The 14,178-nt window shown below is 37.1% G+C and overlaps 2 protein-coding genes and 1 long non-coding RNA gene across 6 annotated transcripts in view; 1 reads left to right on the forward strand and 2 right to left on the reverse strand.

Moving 5' to 3' along the window:
• The window catches only part of phf11 (PHD finger protein 11), a 959,893-nt gene that overhangs the window by 94,641 nt on the left and 851,074 nt on the right, over positions 1-14,178 (forward strand). The gene's annotated exons all lie outside the window — the stretch shown is intronic.
• The window catches only part of man1a2 (mannosidase, alpha, class 1A, member 2), an 85,312-nt gene that overhangs the window by 58,510 nt on the left and 12,624 nt on the right, over positions 1-14,178 (reverse strand). Inside the window, exon 3 of the mRNA XM_008328148.3 lies at positions 7,646-7,907. Within this exon, the coding sequence (XP_008326370.1) occupies positions 7,646-7,907 (262 nt within the window). The remainder of the gene's footprint in view (positions 1-7,645; positions 7,908-14,178) is intronic.
• On the reverse strand, positions 8,794-14,168 carry LOC112488349 (uncharacterized). The gene is made up of 2 exons (XR_003052323.1): positions 12,744-14,168; positions 8,794-12,707 (listed from the first exon to the last, which is right to left on the reverse strand). It is a non-coding gene; the product is annotated as an uncharacterized LOC112488349 (long non-coding RNA).

Below are 14,178 nucleotides of genomic sequence, written 5' to 3' on the forward strand. Positions count from 1 at the left end.
TTCATAATTTCAAAGAAAAGTGATTTACAGCACTTATTACAGCAATTATTCATCGTCCTGCAGTTTAACTTATCGTCTCTATAAGTATTCATACATTCCGTCCTGGTTTTGAACGCTGGGGTTTACTAATGGCTTAGAGGGTATCCAATTTTCCAGCAGTGAATTTCTGCCCGTGTTTCATTTGATCTTCTTCTGTTTTACAAGTGCTGTACGACCTTGGATTATGTCACCTGTGCCATACGATGTGGTGGGTAGTAATTTGTACAATGCTTCGAGCGGTTCCACATGGACAGCGCCTATTTAGTTAAGAGTGCACAAAGGTACTTGGATAAAAAACAAAAACTATGTTTTAACTACAATGTTAATGAAAGTAGAATTCTTACACTCTTTTTTTGGTTTTTAACCTATTGCTTCACGTCCATTAGTTCTAGTTAAAAACATATAAGACGCATACAGAGATAAAATACTAATGTTGACAGTTGTTCCATTCAATGTTGAAAATGCTGTGGTTCTAGTGCTTTATTCTTGGGCCACTTTGGAACCTAGGAAGGTGTAGGCACGTGTACTTTGAATTGTGTTTGAATTGAATGTCCCTTTAAATGTCTTTTTTTACCATATTCTATGGTGAATTTCCATATTTCTGCTTGACGTCACCTCTGTACAAACACTGGAATCTTACATGTAATACAAATTATAAGGTTGACATACTGGCAGTGCAGCAGTGTCTGCATATTTTAGGAGTGAGATAGAAGGAAATTGAAACCCTCCTTTTTTTCCTCTCCCTTCTTATTAACTGATGGGTTTGAGTGTGAAGAGCAACATTGTAATATGTACTAAGTTGGGATAAATGCTGCAGCAATCTTTTTATTGGATAGAGAAGATAGGATTTCAATGTTTGCCAGAATGCTGCAATTTGTGCCAGTGCATTATAAGTCACATATTTACTGCACGAATGCTTTGGAAAAGTAAAGCGCTTGTAACTGCTCCCTGAATAACGCTGCCCCCAGGGGTCAGTGGCAGCAAATTAGCACTCCACCTGTAGAAGAAACACTCGAGGCAGGCTTTATTAGGACTTCTTGAAAACAGTTTTGCATTTTGGTTAAAATGATGTATTCATGCCAAGGACACGGTGTCTCCTTGCATATCATTTATGCACAGCAGTCACATAATTTGAGTTGGGTTAAAAAAAATTGACAAGTGGCAGAATGGGCTGTCTTGATGTGCAACAGGACAACAACACAGTCTATTACGAGCAGTGACCTTCACGGTTACATCCAATCACCCGCTTAGGGTCTGTTATGGAGAAAAGGCGAAATCTGCCTCAAGCAATTTCTTTCCCAGAGGTCCGGTGGATGTGATTCACGCATGTTTATCCCTGATGTGCTACACACACACTTTCAAAGACACACATAGACATGCAATTTACCAACACGAACAACCAGGGGCCACTGAAATATTCATAAATCCTCCACAGGCCAGCAGCCCAGAGCTGCACAGCCTGTGCTTTTCTCATTTTTTTTTTTAAACAAATAAATTTGAAAAATCAAAGAGATGGGCAGAAAAGAGCCTTTTGGAGATTTGGGGAGAAGAACTAAACTTACTGCCTCTGCTGTGAATGACCTCTAGACTCATTGTGACTGATTAAAGGCATCAGTACCTCTGTCTTCTACCATCTCTTCTCCTTTCAACCCAGCCTGGGAAGCTATTCTGTCTGGTTTAACCGAAAGGGATTTCGAAAGATGCGTCAGGGCGGTGGCAATGTGACATCTGAACTGCTTCCTGCAGTAAATACATTCATGGCACTTAGGCAAAGTGCAGTAATAAATTCCAACAACACACAAGGCTGGGCTCCTGCAGCCAAGGTTTTTTCCATAAATGGTTTTGCGATGCAGCTTTTATGATGTAATTTAAAGTGCATATGCACCAATCAAAAGTCTGTGCTACCAATTCAACCAATTTATGTTTATATTTATCTAAACCCAATTGAGCAAGATACTGCAGGGGACGGTGTCTCGACTATAAAGGCTGTCATTTCAGTGAGCTCGACAACTTATCTTTTATAGATAAAAAAGACAGGGGGAAATAACTGTTAAAAAATATATATTGCAATTGTCAGACATGTAATTCAGTCTATAGACTGAAGCAGATGCAGAATTACGCTGGATTTTAAATATGTCTCCAGGTAGTCTTCATTTGAACTCAGCAGCAAGAATTCTAGTGAGGTCACAGCTCCACTTTGAGTCCTCCATCAACGGAGACTTAACCAAGACCATCATGCCAGACAGACCATGTTATTTAGACCAAAGTATATATGCTCAATCTTTGTGCAGTCACATTAAAATATCCCATACATTTATTAACTATTTTGGCAAATGTTATGTTATAAATTTCAATCAGTAACTTCAGTTTACGTATCCAATAACAAAGTCTGCTCCATTACCTCATACTTGGTCGTAAGAAACTGATTTGACTATAGCTGGTTTCAGCGTTTCGTTGTGTTGCTGCATGGTGAAGACGTCACAATAGTATACTCGGTTTACGTGTTAGCGAACTAAACGCTGCTGCTCATCTTCGTCTGCCATCTTTATCTGCTGCTGTTTTCGTCAGCAACTCTTCTTTACTAAAAATAATTCAATAATTTATTCCCCGTTTTTTTTATCAAAAGACATCTTATGTGACTAATTGGTGTCAAAATTTTAATTAAATCAAATGCAATCAAAAGCTATGACTTAAACATAATTTTGAATAACTTACATTAGTTTGAGTATAGTGTTATGAAGATAACTTTGTTGACAACTGACACTAGTCTATTTATAATTTAATGTAAGGTTGAAGTTTACCTCTCCATGCTGATCCTCTTCAACATAATGTTATCAGATGGTATTACAGGCAATCTATTCATGGAGGCATAAATTGATTCAATGTGTGTGACGTAATGTGGGAGATGTTCATGGCTGTTCTGACGATGTGTTTGATCAGTCTCTTTAGAACCAGCCCAGTATTCCATTGTACATGTACATGAACATGTTGTAAAATGACAACTGCTTCTATTTTTGGAACAGATGAGCAGCCGTGGTGCCTGCACCACCTTTCTCCTCACATACGTCAGTGAGTGAGTAAGTGTGAAAGATAAGAGCCGGTCGATATGGAGCATGGAAATACTCAGTTTTCCATGAGTTAACTAGAATTAGTGCTAAAGAGCGTAAGAAGGTACTGATGTACAGCCAATTATAGAAAAAAAAAAAGATTCACTTTCCTGCTAATGAACTTAGCAGGGTTCATTGCAGAGAAACTTGTAATTAATGAGACTTGCAGGGTTTTTTTTTTTTTACCAGGCCATTACATACATAAGGACTGATTTTCTGACCTTCAAGGTCCTTTTAAAGCCATATTCAACTTGATCTCTCATGTGTCATCAACATAAGTTCTAACAAACTGTTAACCTCAGGTGCTGGTTGTGACAAAAACTATGATGGTTGAGATAAAGAAAAAGATAGTAAAAGATGCATGATAAAGTTTACTAATTAAATTTGACGACAGAGAAAAATTCAGAAGTTTTATAAACAGGAAAAAAAAATGGAAATGAGTGCAAACTGTTCTCTGAAAAGAAAGATAACATATCAAAAGAACCCTAGGAGTTATATTTATTTTATTTTCTCCTGAATAAAATGTAACGCCAGACGCTTTTCTTTTAGTACTTGGAACATATTTTAAATGTGGCTTAAAAAGGTCAGAGACTTTAAAGACAACAAGATGTTGTTCTAATGATGGAAAGATGGAAAGAGAGGGGTCTCCGTGTACTCTCCTCCCCATGTTTTCATAATGTCTGTTGAGCTTGTTAGTGAATTAGTGCGGAATTTAAAAAAAAAAAAAAACATGATGGGGATGTTGTATCGCAGCACCGTCTAAAGAAAATGAGAGAGTTCTCAAATGTCATCTCCCTACTTTGTCCTACAAAAGGTTCCATTTCAAAAAGGGATTTTAGGACTTCACCATGTTTAAAGAAAAAAAAACCCCACAAGACACAGCCAATTATCTCCAGCAAGATAAAGACGGTTAGAGTACACTGTGTCCAAGACAACAACTTATGATATCAGACTTCAGAATGCAAGTTGAAACTGACCTCTTGGTCAGCCAATTATCTATAAGTGTGTGTTCTATCTGTACTAACATTACCACTAAGTAGCAGTAAGTAGTATTAAGTAGTGCTGCATTCTAAGATGGGTCTTATATTGTTACCTATATTTAGACACTTGATCTTCTCAGGTCTATGCCTGGAAAATCATGTTCAACACAACACACAATTATTTTACCAACACTGGACAAACTCAATGAAAGCCTTGAGTAAAAAAATGAAATATCATTGTAAATATCTAAGTGCCTGTGTTCCAGCATTTATCATATATGCTGGATTATTATCAAAATTTTATGTGATGTATTTTATTTATCGGATAAAATGTGTTAACAATGCTTTCCCAGAAAACAATTCATTGAATTAGAAACAGAAGTCATTGAATCTCATTTCAGAATTAATTCTATAAATATGTTTATGATAATGTTTTTTTAATGGAAATGATTGAAGAGCAAACATTACTCACTGAAAGAAAATGTACTTTTGTAGCATACTCTATTAACTGCAACATCTGGCTGCTTGTCAAAAAATATATTTTTGACAAGAAATTTTAATGACAGCCAGAGTTTTAAAATAAGAAAGAAAATGAAAACAAAAAAAAACAAAAAAACTTTGTAGCGACAAAAAGGTGAAAAATAAATCAAGGTTGCCTTTATTGATCCAATCATTAAAACTTCAAGCAGAGCTTGCCTCAACTGATTCTTCAGGAATGCACAAAAGTAAGACTGAAAAAATCACCCAAAAATAACTGTGTGCTGAATAAAGTGTGTCAGACTTTAAATTACAGATGTACAATTGCGGCAGAGAACTTGAATAAAAATATAACCGAGATTGATAACTTGTGTTGCTCTACACGTGAAAAGGTCAACACAACTCTTGATATTGGATTTGATTAAAAAGCAGTTGTGGTAATCAATATAGTGCAAAACTATATTGTTACTTTGCCCCGTCTCATTTCAGTCATGGAAAAGACTAGGGGCATAGGATTAACAAATTAGCTAATTAAATTAAGAAAAAAAAGTTATACCTTTATCACTTCAAAGAAACACCTCCATCTGAGACAATTCTATTTAAGGTGTTTAATTTCAGGTTTTAGTTTAGCTTAGGCAAGTAAGCTAAATACTATAAATCATGCCTAAAGTATTTTTATGTGTCGCTATATGATTATAACACGATTAATAGAGTTATAGTGGTTGGTTTTCTGAATGTCAACCAGCATACTGCATAATAAACATTCAGGTTTGAGAAGAGTTGTTTGCTAGCGCAGCGCTACAAGGCCATTATCCTGCTTTCCACTTGTTCCATAGCAACTGTATGCTATTCTTGTAATCCTCATCAGTGAAATAAGCACCAAGAGCCATTCATTAAAAAATCTTCTTGAAGCATCAAATTGGATGGGTTCCCTCCTACAATTTCCATTCCTAACGTTAAGCTGTGTTTTGAAACAAGCGGAATTCTACAGTGACGACGACTGTGTCATGTGAAGTGGAACAGCGAGCAGCACAAATTAAAAGTTAAATGACAGCACCGAAGAGAGGTTAAACCAAAGTATGTGGCCAGCCGACATACCAAGTAAAATGAACAGTTTCCATTAGTATGCAGCAAATGCTCGGCACTAACTCCATAATGAGTCTGATGAAATAAAGCCAAATTGATATTCTGTCCCACCTCTTCAGGGTTTTACACCTTTTTGGTTAATCTATGTAACACCAATAAAAACGGGCGAAATGTGAATGCAGACAAGACCAATGAAAAATTACTGACTTTACTCCATATTAAAAACAGAAAAAAGCCTTTTTTTAAAGTCACATATATATTGTGTGATTTCTCCTTGGAATCTCAAGGTAATCAAGGACAGCCCGAGCATTATGTGCTGCCACTAATACAGCTGCTGCTTTCTTGATCCTCTGGGAGTATGTGGCATTCTCTCCGAACAGCAATTATTAAAGGGAATAAAAGGGACATTCGGAGACAAAGGCTGGTGATGAATGAATAGGCTAGATCCCATGTTGAGGAGCGGTCTGTCACCAAGTACTGTTTTACCAGAGACAATACGAGGTAATCATGCAGGAGAAGTTGCAAAAGGGGCGGGTGGGTGTTAAGAGAACAGAGATGAGAACCAAGTGGGAGACAGACTTGGCATGGTGTCCACAGAGAGTGAGAGCAGATAGCACCATCTGCATTCTGCACGGGCACTGTACTGTCTGGCTCACTGTTGCCTCTAATAAAAGCTGCTGCTGAGGCAGAGACAGCAGCCAAGAGGAATGCAGTCAGAGTACAGTAAAGACGTACACAGGGCTCGGTTCACTCAAAATGGAAATTAAAACTTTATCAAAGGAATAACTAAGAACTACAAATTTTCTCATTGGTGATAGTTCAAGTTGGGTTAACCAGACTTGTAATGGTTGGTAATGGTTCTGGTTTAGAGATGAACAATTTAGATGAAATCTTGCCATCTGTTTCTCCATCTCGAATCATGAAACACAAAACAAATACATATAGAAACACAAGATTGTGGCTTATTCATACAAAACAAAAAGCACAAAGTAACAAGTTACTGTACTGATACTAATTTCAAATGAGGAGAGCAGGTACGTGCCTCGAAATATCAACTACTGTTTGGATTCACACACTGACTGAGGTGCAGGCTCAGAGACGCAAGAGGTGAAAGACATGTTCGAGGTGAAGAGGCAGGATTTCAGTGCGTGAGATTTAAAATGGTCTCAACCAAGCAGTAAACACTGAACAGACGATCAGTTCATTTAGCATTAAGGCTCAGATTTTAGAGTAAATATTACCATACTATCAACATGTTTTTATTAAAGCCAAATTGGCATGAAAGGCATAGGTGCTTTCTACAGTGTTGGGTATAATTTAATTAAGTTTTTGTTCTTCAACAACAGACTACATTTTAATGTTTCTGCTCACAGAAATAGCACAAACCAATGATAAACACTGTCTGGTCAGGTACTAAAGCAAAGGTTAATCATTTTATATTATTTTATGTGTCTGCTTTTTGCCAGTGACACTGTAAATGTGTAATTTGGAGAAAATAGTCTTTAAAATAGTTATGGTAGACCATGGTACCACATCCTATTAATGTACGCTTCTATTAACTAGATTACACAGCTCAGCAGTGGGTCCTGACTGCTCATTTAACTGGGAAATATAAATCTATATACTTCTTGCTAAGTAACTATAAACTCAGATTAGGAGGTGTCCTCAATGGCTCATTCTATCAATGGTTCATCAGTCACATTATCTTACTGAAGGTCTCAGAAGAGAGCAAATTTAGGCAAGTGAAGTTAGGCACACAATGGACTAGAATAGATGGATACCAAAATGTTGGTATCGTGACAACACTACAAAGGACGCATTCACTTTGGTGACCTAAAGAATAACAGTTTCTAGAGGGATCCACACATTACTACATGGAGTTCATGGCTGAGAACTTCACCAGACAATAGGCTGAGATATCCAACGACCATGACTGTCATCTAAAGGTCATCTTACCTCTCTGATCTTATCCCGTTTCTCCTTGACGTCAGGCTCTGTTGGTTCTCCATCACTGACGCCCACCACTTTAGGCATGGGAACAGGTGGCAGGGGTTTAGGCCCCGCATCCTTCTTCTTCAGGTCTTCCACAACTTTATTTTTCTCAGTCTGTATCTCAGCCTGCAGCTCTTCACGAGACTTTCTTAGCTTCTCCTTTGCCTCCTGCAGCGCTCGCTCATGGTCGGCCCGGATTTTGTCTCGTAGGCTCTCCTCTTCTTCCCTGTGGGAGTAAGGAACAGATTGAAGATTAAGGGATTTTTTTTTCTTTAAGTATAAAAAGGATCTCAATTAGTAGGTTGGTTAGGCATCTCTAAGTTAGCACAAAGATTAATTTTAGTCAAAATTCAAACTAAATTTCTAAAACAACCTGGTGTGGAAAGGTTTTCTGGGTGAAATTAATTAAAAATGCTTAAAAAGAACAAACACAACAAAATTCATCTGTTTTCAAACAGACCCAGGAAAGTACAAAAAAATAATAAAAAATATAATATACAATACTCAACTGGACACTGGCAACATTTTTATGTAACCAGATACAATATTAAATCCAACATTTGAAGACAGCACCCTGGGCTCTGAGAAATAACAGAATACATATTGATTACTTTCTACCTTTTTTTTGAAAGGATTGTGGAAGAAAGATGAAGTTCTAAAGATTTTTTTTTTTCTATTAGTATTCTGTGCTCCATATCTGATGGCATCCGATATACATCACTGAAACAGCAGTGTTAGTGTCATCAGTGTACAATCTTTCACATAACCTGTAGCAGCAATTAAGACAAATTTTGTATCGCCGTGAAACTTCTGTAGCTTTAGGTGCATCGTGTGAATTATTTTCATTAACATAAAGACAAGTAAAAGTTCATTGGAAACACTGGTAGTAGTACCAGTGATAATCAGTAATAATCAGTAATCGAGTCCAATGATAATGCATGAATAAAAAACACCCTTGTAAAGTTTCTTTACTAGTCTAATAGTTATAGTTTTATATTTTGGATCTATGGAGTAGGACTGATTCTAATATAGTCGCATTCCTATGTCCTATCTGAGGTGCTGCTAAGATTAGGCCATTGTTTCTAGTTTGATACTGCTTCTGTTTTTTTCACTGAACTATCCTTCTCTGCTGTTTAATCTCTACATTGTCCAATCACTAAATCATAGAGTAAACAAAAATAATGTCTTGCTTTTTCTTAATAAAATAATGCAACAACACTGATGAAGAAAAACAGGGTCCAGCAGAGTTCCACGCTGGCAGCAGGTGTGTCTGTAATTTGCGTATCTGAAGCAGTAACATAACACCTGTGCGGCTGCCACGCTGTTACATCAGTGTCCATGAAACAAGAGGAACACAATGAGGAGGTGAGCCGCAATGAAGAGGAAACATCATCTGTGGTTTCACTTGGTGTCACAAGCCCAAGGGTATTGATAGAAGTCCAACCCGTCTGGGAGAGGTTCAGTAATATAACGCAAATTCAAGGAGACTCTTTCTCACCCTTGTATTAAGACAAAGGTGAAGTAATACATGATTTTACTTATGCGAAAATGTTTATAGGTTTGTAATTATAATTTCGGACACAGCAACATTTTCCTAGTGTTTGTGGGTTTTATTTTTTCTCAACATCAAAATAATCAAAACTAATGATCCCCCTTGACCACTGATTTCTTCTCTAATGTTTTCATCCATTCTGACATGTTGATTTTAAGTGTTAGGGGAAACTAAGGAGACTTAATGTGACACATCAAATACAGAGTTCAATCCAATGAAATTGTGTGAAATTACTGCAATCTGAGTTCAAACAGGTAATTATGTTGGTTAACGTCCTGCCATGTAATAAACATAGGACTTGTGGGAGGGACAGAGAACCTGCAGTGATCTGTGTGGACTCAGCTGTGAGCCTTCCCAGAACATCGCTGGATAGAAGAAGAAAACATCTCTCCACAGTGTGAGTTCACATCTGTGGAGAAACTTTGCAAAATCTCCAGCGAGTAGATTCAAGGAAACTTAAAAGATTTTCTTTTTTTAGTGTAGAAAATAAAGAGGTATAGTGGTTGTAAAAATAAATATAATAAAACAACACTGACTAACAGACCTTCCAGTCCGTCCGGACCTTGTTGCTGGGACTATGTGAGTGCCAGTAGACATAGAAGTACATCTATCAGCACCAGGAAACCTATGAAAGCTACTGGTGCAGATTATCCTGAGAGTGTAAATACAATAAACACATGCTGCCATACACGAGTAATGATGCTGAGAAATCAGCTGGGCTGTCCAGGTGGAGTTAAACTACATTTGCCAGTGGAAGTACTATATAGCTCAAACATGTAGGAAAAACTGTTAAGCAATGCACATATAAAGAAGGATTTAAAGTTTGAAAAGCTTAACATATATTAAGGAACAAAGTCCTCATTTGTCAAAACCTTTTTTTTCCTCAGTGAATGACAATTTTACAGAGAAAACTTGTTTCAAAATGAGATATGCAGAGAAAAGAGTGTAGAGAACACAGGAATTCAATAAACATGTGCAAAGATTTTCAAAAAGAACCATTGTATCCAAAACGTAATTAAACATCCATTTCTTATATACGTACATCTACTTTCTACACACCATTAACTGGTCCAAGCTCCAGCTGAGGTCATGGCTTCATTCAGCAATCACTGAGCAAGTCAAAAAGTCAAGCAAAGCCATATCCAAAAACATTTCTAGCAAAGTGTCGGTTCAAAAAAGCAGGAGTAGAAATAAGTGGGCAAGGAAAATAGAAGATTATCATGTGATAAAATGAATGGAGACTGCAACCAGTGCCAGCAGCACGTTAAAAAACCCCACAGCAGACCAACAGCAAAGAGAGATGTTTCATAGTAATTATACTTCACACGGCAGCACATAGTGCATCCATTTTATAATTCTGTCACGCAGCTGAATATGGGCCTAACAGAGACTAAAATAAACTGCCTCCAAGACAAGTTAAGTAACGTCACTAATAAATATTCATATAGTACCTCTGTGTCTTTTGAGATTAGTTGATAGGTAACATAGTGTATGTGCTAGCATCTCTGTGTGCGTGTCTCTCTCTCATATACACACATCATAAGATTTACATCACACACCTTCAACTGGTGCAGTTCAAACAAGATCAAAGTTTAAATTTTTCAAGTTTTTGCTCTTAGCTGGTCTCAACACTTAGGTTATTTAAATAGGTATAGCTATTTCTATATTAACTGTATCCGTTGATATCAACTATATCAACTTTATATGTATATAAATAAATATATATACACGGGTTTTTTTTATTTTAAAACATAATGGCAAGTGATAGCTTCTCAACAGCAATACGTTATTATAACAGGCTACAAATTAACTACCTATATTTTCCTTGAATTAGTTTGTGTTGTGTAGCTTAAGTTGGGCTTCTAATTTTGGCTATTTGTTATCACTAACTGAAACATGGCATTTTTAAAACACAGTTTAGATCAAGGGTCTCAAAATCAGGCCTGCAACTACATGTCATACTCAATGTTGTAATATACAGTATACATTGGATTAAACAAACAAACAGCGCACCCTAGTGAAATGACAGCGTCAAAAGTAAGTTGGACAATCCTGCTCTGGATATTTGCTGCATACAATTGACTTGACTGCCCTAAAAAGACAACTATTTGTTATCTTTTTAGGGTAATCTTGGTCACTTTGATTTAAAATACCAAAAAAAAAACAATTCATGGAGTAGTGTTTGTTTTGTTAGGTTGTTTATTTTGGTGATGACAAAATACATTTGTATCTTCTACTTACTGGTGTGATAAGGAGTTTTGGGTTTTAGTCAGAGTAGTCTTGTTACATGCACCACTATGTGTGTCTACACCAAGGGAGTTTCACCCCTCCTCTGTGAACAACCCTCTGTGAATGAGTGCGCCCACAGCAACATGCATTTAAATGTGATATTTATATGCAGCCGATGCTGGATGACTGTGTAATGTCTGAGTGTTCACATGCAGCATGGTTGAGTGTATGAGACGCCTGCGAGTGTGTCACAAGAAAATGAGAAGGTTAGGGTGACACTATCACTTCTAATGGCTGCCGCATCTAACGCTGCCCTAGATATGTTGTTGCAGACACACCAACACGCCCAGGCAAATGCACACATTTCAAAGCAGTGCACATCAGCGACTCCAGAGAAAACTAATCTCAACACAAAGCATGCTTTAGCACTCTCTTCTTTCTTAGCCAGTACATGGCTCTTCGTCCTCCTCTTATCTTTTATCTCATGCTACTCTCTCTTTTTCTCCAGGCTATTATCAGACTCACTCAGGCATCGCTGGTCATTCTCTTCTGAGTCTCATGTAATGTCAAACATGCAATTAAGAGCACATCAACAGCTGCCTGAAACCATTAAGATGACAAAGATGAAGCATTGACTAAACCTATCCCACTGCTAGGTGACCACACAAAGCCCCGACTTCTCCTTTGTTTGCTGGTTAAACTAATCAATATTAGGGCTTTTCTAGGCCAATCCTTTTCTGTTTTAAATTGCACAATTGGTCCTGAAGAAGCTCTTTACCACAACAGCTCAGGGTTTTACACGCCTGAAAATGGAGAATTATCAAAAACCTTACCAAGATCATACATAAAATAATGCAGTTACCTTCTTTTACTTCCTTACATTTTGTTCTGTACAGTTTGAATGATTTCATTTCCTCTCCATTATATTTACCAATCAGGTAAATATTTCACTGACTTCAGCGTTGATACTACTGACTTCTCTAAAATGTCACTACTGCCACACCTATGTCTTTACAGGGATGACCTGACAAGGAATAGGACATGGAAAACAAGTTGACAACAAGTTGAGTTATCCCTAATTTAAGCCACATTGTGGTATTAATGCACTCACACTGTGTAAAATCAAATTACTGTATAAGCTGCAGATCAATTGAAATGAAAACGGCGGTATAGGTGCAGCTAAGGTTCATTTGTCTCCAATATACTTCTAAACTTAAACATGATTGAATAGAGCAGAGTCTTGACCTCCCTGTTAGCTTATATTACTAGCAGAGTCTTGACCTCCCTGTTAGCTTTCTGTCAGTAATAATTTTCCTAATTTGAAAAACTTCCTTCCTATTGTCAGAATTCCTTCTTCAGAATTATCTTGAAATCTAATGCTCAGCAAATCATCTTGCTTCTCTGTGGCAGCTAAAGAAGAGCAGCAGCTGTTGGCTTCCTGGTGGGAAGAAGGTTTTTTTTTTCAGCCAGTCGGAAACATAAGGCTCCATGCCATGTATCCATGGTAACAAATAGAAACACATATACATAAAAGAAGACACTGAGAACACGTGAAGTCTTAATTCAATATAATTTACAAATTCAAAAAGGAGATTAAAATGAGTGGACTATTACAGGGCAGGACTTAGAATTAAGTGATCTCTCACTCTTGTGGAGCAATGCAAATATGAAGTCAGCCTATTTTGAAAAAAGCAGAAACACGTGTTCCCTGAATTGAAAGACTGGCTACATAGCTACTTGAATTACAACATAGATTGAAATAAAATCTTTCTAAAATCTAATAAAATAATCTGAACTCTAGTTTTAGTTGTCTGTCAACGGAATGTGTTAATGTTGTAAACGAAATCATTGTCGCCTGAGACTGAATCTAATGTCTCAAATCTAATTGAGGCAGTCACTCCTCTTGTGAGGTTTGCAGAATAGAATAGTTATTCTATAATAACAGCATTCTCTAAACACATTACAGGGTGACATACAAAGGATGGGTGGAAATGCTAATGGCTACAGCGGATAGGAAATTAGCCATAAGACGAGATCCCTGACCTTAGCTGGAAGCTAAACATCCTTGTACATTCCCAGCCGAGCTTGACTCACTTAGATTAATTACAGAGACACTAACGGAGACTACCTGATATAACAACATGCATATTTATTTAGTCTGGTGATGCAAACAGTAATCAGCAACACAAAGTGATACGCTGTGCTAATTTAGATGAAAGCCAACTGATTACACTACTACTTACACCCAGACCATGAAAAAATGTAGTGCACACATAGAATGTTCTTTTTTTTAAAAAAAAATAAAATAAAAGTCTATATGTTTAAAATTCATTAACATTGGATTTTTTTTTAAATCAAAATAACTGCACGCTTCTGCTTCAGACGTGATGGTGGTTCTGGACCAAAGTCATCCCACGTGTATACACTTCAAGAGAAGTTTTTTACTGTTCAAGCCAAGTATTTCTAACCTTTATTCCTAAAAGGGAACCTATAAGAGTAAAGAGTGTTTGTCTTGTTAGGCATCTCCAAGGTGTAGAGCTCTTAAGGGCTCTGGGGACAGTCCACGCATTTAAAGTCATGTGGTCAAGTTTACATCCTGGCAACACATACTAATTGGCGGCAATTGTCTTGTGAGCACCAAGTCTATTTTTAAACACAAACCAACTCAAACCCATTTGCAAAAGTAGAACAAAGGCTTATAAATCTGAGAACATTC

Source organism: Cynoglossus semilaevis, chromosome 16 (genome assembly GCF_000523025.1).
Source record: "Cynoglossus semilaevis isolate Cse_v1.0 chromosome 16, Cse_v1.0, whole genome shotgun sequence".
Taxonomy (NCBI): Eukaryota; Metazoa; Chordata; class Actinopteri; order Pleuronectiformes; family Cynoglossidae; genus Cynoglossus; species Cynoglossus semilaevis.